General features: G+C 42.5%; 1 protein-coding gene across 1 annotated transcript in view; it reads left to right on the top strand.

Annotated features, from left to right (window-relative positions):
- Nucleotides 1-3,169, top strand: part of soul3 (heme-binding protein soul3) — a gene marked incomplete at its 5' end in the record, with an annotated part of 7,210 nt that extends 4,041 nt beyond the window's left edge. The window contains one exon of the mRNA XM_048593986.1: nucleotides 2,822-3,169. Within this exon, the coding sequence (XP_048449943.1) occupies nucleotides 2,822-2,993 (172 nt within the window). The remainder of the gene's footprint in view (nucleotides 1-2,821) is intronic.
- Nucleotides 3,170-7,433: the final 4,264 nt, after the last annotated feature.

Raw genomic sequence — 7,433 nt, 5'->3', positions numbered from 1 at the left:
TCCGTGACTCCCTTGTCCGCTCCACACTCCCCTCCAGCTCCACCACACCCGGCACTTTTCCCTGCAACCGCAGGAAGTGCTACACCTGCCCCCATACCTCCTCCCTCACCCCCATCCCAGGCCCCAAGAAGACTTTCCACATCAAGCAGATGTTCACCTGCACATCTGCCAATGTGGTATACTGCATCCGCTGTACCCGGTGTGGCTTCCTCTACATCGGGGAAACCAAGCGGAGACTCGGGGACCGCTTTGCAGAACACTTACGCTCGGTTCGCAACAAACAACTGCACCTCCCGGTCGCGAACCATTTCAACTCCCCCTCCCATTCCTCAGACGACATGTCCATCCTGGGCCTCCTGCAGTGCCACAACGATGCCACCCGAAGGTTGCAGGAACAGCAACTCATATTCCGCTTGGGAACCCTGCAGCCCAATGGTATCAATGTGGATTTCACAAGTTTCAAAATCTCCCCTCCCCCCACCGCATCCCAAAACCAGTCCAGCTCGTCCCTGCCTCCCTAACCTGTTCTTCCTCCCACCTATCCCCTCCTCCCACCTCAAGCCGCACCTCCATCTCCTACCGACCAACCTCATCCCGCCCCCTTGACCTGTCCGTCCTCCCTGGACTGACCTATCCCCTTCCTAACTCCCTACCTACACTCACCTTTCCTGGCTCCATCCCCGCCTCTTCGACCAGTTTGTTTCCTCTCCACCTATCCTCTCCTCTATCCCTCTTCTATCCGCCTCCCACTCTCTCCCTATTTATTTCAAAACCCCCTTCCCCTCCCCCTTTTCTGATGAAGGGTCGAGGCCCGAAACGTCAGCCTCTCTGCTCCTATGATGCTGCTTGGCCTGCTGTGTTCATCCAGCCCTGCACCTTGTTGTCTCGGATTCTCCAGCATCTGCAGTTCCTACTATCTCGTATTGTTTCAGTTTTCCTGTCACATGATATACTGCTTTATTTAAATTACATTAACTGCTTTTTCTAACTGGTTGTAACTGTATTTGAGAGATATTGCTGCGAATGTACATTCTCCTTGGTGTCAGCAAGCTCAGACTTGTGCAAACAGCCAAACGCTCCCTCCCACCCCCTCAAATTTGGTAAGGAACTAGGAGAGTTTGAAAAATTACATGACAGAAATTGATAAATATTTTTTCTTGGTCTGTCATAGCACTGCTATTTTGGAAAATTCTTGCAGAAGGCAAAGCAAATTAAACTAGTCCCAAGCAGAAATACAAGCCAGACGAGCAAGTTTTCTAAAACACAACAAAAAGCACGGAGATCAGACAACACAGCTTATTGATAATATTGCAGCTAACTGAATACCTTTTTAAACTACTGAATATTTTTAAACAATAAGCTGAATTGTTGATTTGAAACAATCATTGTTAATACCATAAATAGTATCAAATTGAAAGATCACATAACTCAGTGATTTTGTTAACAAGGGAAGTACTCACTTAAATAATTGTCATGCATAAGATTTTCTTAAACAACTTTCACAAGAGATTGTGTGTTAATTAAGTAATCGTTCAGATTTTGAATTAGGTTTTGTCATGAAATAAAACCACTTCTTTGATAAATCTTGAATCCATTTGATACACCACTGTTGAAATACAGTAAAGTGTTTAAGACTAAGTTTATCTGGTAACACTGCAGCTTGATTAACTAGTACACATTTCAAATTTTTCTTTTCTCATTTTAAACATGCTTTTCTCATAAGCCATTCACAATTCCCTGTAACTAGTATAGTTAGATTGTTAGGCTTACCTAATAATGAGGCATTTAAAAAGGACAAATTACCATTAATAGCACTTGCAGTCATAACTGGTGCCTAATAGATAACAATTAAGAGGCTGGGAAACCCTATGTTCCAGCATGACCTATTTTACCTAATCAACCTGTTCAGAGATATTATTACACACTACTGCAGCAGGTGGGACTTGAATCCAGGTCCCTTGGCCCAGGAGAACGAACACTACCACTGCATCACAAGAGAGCCCTGACCCTATTTTAATATCTCTAGTTTGTTGGGGTAGGCAATAGGCTAGTCGTGTTATCACTGGAGAGTTAATCCACAGGCCCAGATAACCTTCTGGGGACGGATTCAAATCCCACCACAGCAGATAGTGGAATTTGTATTTATTTTTTTAAAAATCTGGAAGAGTCTGATGATGACCATGAATCCACTGTCGATTGTCAGAAAAACCTATCTCGCTCACTAATGTCCTTTAGGGAAGGAAACTGCTCTCCTTACCTGGTCTGGCCGACATGTGACTCCAGAACAACAGCAATGTGGTTGACTCTTAACTGCCCTCTGGGCAGTTTGGGATCTGCAATAAATGCTGGCCTAGCGAGCACCACACATCCCTTAAATGAAGAGGGGGGAAAAAATCCATTGGCCACACCTACAATAGAGAAATCTACAGATTTGAAGGAACCCTCACTGCTGTCAGTGAAATAAGTTTAAATTCAATGGCAGCCATTACAGCCTTGAAGTTCACAACTGCAACATCATTTCTTGCAATCCCATTAGAGTCATGGCTCACAGATTAGGAAACCCTGAATTAATGTGGGCTTTTTGATAATAAGTGTTTTATTGGAGTTTCTAATTTCTTAAAACCTATCAATCTTTAATATAGTAGATGTACAAAATGAACATATGGAACTATAATTCATTACCATAGACATTCAAAACAAAAATTTATGGCTATTTGGGAAAATTGTAATGCATTTTGGTGCTTTACAAGAGGTGTCAAACTTTGAAAATTCATCAGAAAAGTAAACAAGAATACTAATTGTTCTTTTTCTGCTTGCGCAGACCCTTTAATGGCAACTCCACTGAAGAGTCAATTCTCCAACAGATTAACCAGTTAGTACAGCACCTTGATGCTCCTGAACAGTTCCTGCAGGATACCTTCATCGTTGCTGCTTATAACAACCCTGCTGCTCCAAATCTACACAACGAAATCTGGTTTATTCATAGACCTTGAGTAAATCAAAGAGGTCTGGTATGAAGCACAGACCTTGGGCAGTGACTAATTTTTTGAAAATATGAAACTAATGTGCTAGCATGAACTTAAATGTAAACTCACATTGATAAAAACGCAAAAACACTAACATGAAAGACATAACATATTAAAATGATCAGATTGATTTCTAAAGAAAACTAGTCTGTTTCGAATGTAACTTTGCTAAAGGCTTATAATTAATTACCGAGTGTCCTCCCAAAGTCATGGCTGCATTCCTGAAAATCATGCCTTCGAAAGAAAAGACATTACATGAAGCATTAAAACTTAAATGAGGTATTGTAGGGGTTCTAAGCAAACAAAAAATTAAAAACATTATATTTTTACCCTCTATGTTGAAATAAAGCACCACCTGTACTTTTAAACAGCTAAATTCCTACAATGATAAATGAAATAACAGTTCAAATAAAATCAATTTAAAAATGAGAAAAATGCAACATTCCACTTACAGAACCTCCTGTAAATGGACCACCCACAAATGGAACCTAGGGCTGCCGTCTGCAGCCTGAGGCAGGGGGGCTTTGCTGATTGGGCTGCCTGTTGAGGCAGTTGCTTATTCTTGGCTACATTGAGAGTGATATCAGGTGGTGTATTTTTAGGGGTCTGCAACACCCTTCTTCCTAGCCAGCACATTGCTCGGTGGGGCTGTGCTTCCTGGTTGGCTTCCCCAGTCCTCCTCCTGTCTCTCTTGCTCTCTCTCATATGTGGCTGACCAGCACATAGGTTCACGTGTCAGATCATGGCATGCAGCTGGTGGGGTAATTGTGGGGGAGTATTGGATTTTGGTTTGGGCTCTGGGGTGGTGGGCAATAGCTGTGTAGTTCAGATGGAGTTTTGTGGCTATATTCTGTCAGTCAGTCTGTCTGTCTGTCTGTCTGTTGGCTGTGTGCCACAGTATGCCATGAGGACCCTGCTGCCTTAGGGGAGAAGGTGTGGAGACTGCCGCATGACAGTGCCCGGCGCTCCACAGGGAGTGAGTCGGACTGCTGTTGAGTTCTGTTGTGTCTGGGTGGCTCCTGTGGAAATGTGGGTAGATGCCACTTGGCATAGCAGGAGCAGATGGTGGTCAGAGTAGGCAAATGAAATCTGTGGATGGGGTTCCTTTTTGAAAGCCTCAGACAGTCAAGCCAGAGGTTGGCAACAGCCTCAAGTCAGAGAGGCAGAGATCACTTCTAAATGGCACCAACTGGGGCAGTAAGTTACTGCAGTATGTATTGTAAGCAAGTTAATACCAAGCTTTCGTTATTAAACTATCAATCATGACAAATGTTAAACTGTTTCTTACGATGAAAAGTTGTCCTTTTGAGTAGAACAAATTTAAAATGTACTTTATCTATTGGGTTTAGGAAACAGCAGAAGAAAACATGGTTTCAAAAGAGAACTTGTTTTGAAAAAAGCTAAAGTGAGTCACAGGAAAAGTGATTCTGTTTAAATCTCAAATTTATAGCTTATTCACAACAATTTTACCAGCTATTCTATGTATTTCACTGTAGCTGGCTGTAAAAAGAATAAAATAGATGTTCATTTAACTTTTATTCAAAGTTTTCTTCGAAAGAACAAACTAGGGAAGTATTTAAAAAAAATACAACCTTTAGCTTTTCTTGCACAAAAGCCAGCAGCATTTGCTGGCTTGCACATCCTCTACCATCACGAGAGGCATTTTCATAAAATCATTCACTTTTCTTAGGTAAACATAAAAACTAGAAGCATTCAGTTCTTACAGCATACTCTGCCGTTCGATCTGATCATGGCTGGTCTTCTATTTCAATGCTACATTCCTGCTTGATGCCTTCAAATCTAAAACATTAGCCAACTCTATGCAAAGATATTCAGATTTCTGTGGTGGAAAATTCAACAGATTTACCAGCTATTGAGTGAAGAAGGGTCTTCCTCATCTCAGTCCTGAATGGTCTACACCCCTGAGATTGTATTGCCTAGTTCTAGAGTGCCCAATCAGGGAAAGCATCCTCCCTGCATCTAATCTGTCCAGCACTTTTAGAATATTTTATTGCAATCAGATTCCGTTTCCTCCGTCTAAAATCTAGCGAATACAGGTCCAGTTGGGAAAAAAATTTCTCCTCATACATCCTGCCAGCCCCAGTATCAGTGAACTTCAATTGCATTCTATGGCGAATATATTCTTAAAAAGTAGGGAGACTAAAACTGCATACAATACTACAGATGTAGTCTTGCCACGGCCCTATATGACTACAGTAAATATCCCTACTTCTGAACTCATAGTCTTGCAATGAAGGCCAATATTCTATTTGTTTTCCTAATTGCTTGTTCCTAAAGGACACCCAGATCCCTTTATTTATCTGTACTTTAAATATATCATTTAAATAATATCTTTTCTTCCTTCCTGTTTTTCACACCAAAGTGTATAACTTCGCATTTAGCCACATTGTACTGCATCTGCCATGTGTTTGCCCACTCAACTTACCTAAACCTTTCCTCGCAGCCTCTTCCCAACCCTGGCCAGTCTGGAGTCATCAGGAAACTCAAGTTACCTCATTCCTGGTCATCCATATACATCATGAATAACTGGGGCCCAAGCACTGATCCTGTAATATTCCACGAGTTACAGTGCCTGCAACTCGAATATATATTGCTTATATTTTAACTCTGCCCTCTTACAAGGGACTTTATCAAATGTCTTCTGAAAATTTAAGTACATCCAATGGCTCTCCCTTTTCATATTTACATCCTCAAAAAACTCGATTTGTGAAATATGATTTGCCTTTCATAAACCCATGCTTTGTCCAATCCACATTTTAGTCCTGCCACATCCAGTCATGTATAGTGATGGCCTCAGTCCCCACTACCTAAGTGTAAAACTTCAACAGGTTTTCTGGATAGCTATCTGGATGAACAAATAAGCAACTTACTGGAGGAAGTGGCTCCACAAATATTCCCATCCTCATTGATGGGGAAACCCAGCAAAATACAAGGTCAAAGCATTTGCAACAATCTGCAGCCTGAAGTGGTGAGTGGATGATCCATTCCCCCCCACCTCCAGAGTCCCACCCAGCATCACAGATGCCAATCGTCAAAGAATTTGATTCATGCCACGTGAAACAAAGAAATCACTGAAGGCACAGGATACTACAAAGCCCATGGGCCCTGACAACAGCATCAAAAACATGCTTCATAACTTGTCACATCCCTAGCTAGGCTGTACAGCTACATCACTAGCATCTAACCAACATTATGGAAAATTGCCCAAGTATGCTCTGTGCAGAAAAACCATGACAATTACAACCTAGCCAAGTAAAGCATGTCAGTCTACCCTTGATCATCAGCACAGCAATAGATGGGGTCATCAACGCTGCTACTGAACATGACTTGCAAAAGAAAAATCTGCTAATTTAAGTTCCGCAGTTTGAGTCGCTTCCTGACCTTATTGCCAGTTTGGTCCAAACATGGACAAAAATGCTGAATTCTAAATATCAGGCGAGAGGGAATACCCTTTGACATCAAGGTTGTATTTGATCAGGTATGTCATGAAGGATTCCTAGCAAAATTCAAGTCAATGGATATTAGAGGAAAACTCTCCACTGATCAGTGTCAAATGTAGCACAAAGGAAGATGGATGTACTTGTTGGGGATCGGTCACAGAAATCATTGCAAGAGTTCCTCCAGACATCTTCAGCTGCCTCTTCAATGACTTTTCCTCCATCATAAGGTCAGAAGTGGGGACATTCATGTTAAGATTGCACAAGTTCACAGCACCATTTGTTACTCCTCAGATACTATCCATATGCAGCAAGGCCTGGAAAACATCCAGGTTTAGGCTTATAAATGGCAAGTAACATTCACACTACACACACACTAGGTAATGCTGAATCGCTGAATCTCCATCACACTGGCTATTACCACTGGTCCGAAACTAAACTGGACTAACTATACAAATACTGTGGTCATTACAGCAGGTGACAATCGGGTGAGTTGCACGAAGGAATCTAACAGTTGTTGTCATGATTGCAAGTCCATCCTTTTTTGATTTCTGAAATCGCATCTTTAGTATTAAACTGTGAACAAAGTTATAGTGGAGACAACAAGGTGCAGGGCTGGATGAACACAGCAGGCCAAGCAGCATCATAGGAGCAGAGAGGCTGACGTTTCGGGCCTCGACCCTTCATCAGAAAAGGGGGAGGGGAAGGGGGTTTTGAAATAAATAGGGAGAGAGTGGGAGGCGGATAGAAGAGGGATAGAGGAGAGGATAGGTGGAGAGGAAACAAACAGGTCGAAGAGGCGGGGATGGGGCCAGGAAAGGTGAGTGTAGGTAGGGAGTTAGGAAGGGGATAGGTCAGTCCAGGGAGGACGGACAGGTCAAGGGGGCGGGATGAGGTTGGTCGGTAGGAGATGGAGGTGCGGCTTGGGGTGGGAGGAGGGGATAGGTGG

The sequence above is a fragment of the Rhincodon typus genome, unplaced genomic scaffold (genome assembly GCF_021869965.1).
Source record: "Rhincodon typus isolate 14 unplaced genomic scaffold, sRhiTyp1.1 hic_rhity00005023, whole genome shotgun sequence".
In the NCBI taxonomy this organism is placed as follows: Eukaryota; Metazoa; Chordata; class Chondrichthyes; order Orectolobiformes; family Rhincodontidae; genus Rhincodon; species Rhincodon typus.
The sequence above is the reverse complement of the archived record's forward strand: the minus strand, read 5'-3'. Positions and strand labels throughout refer to the sequence as shown.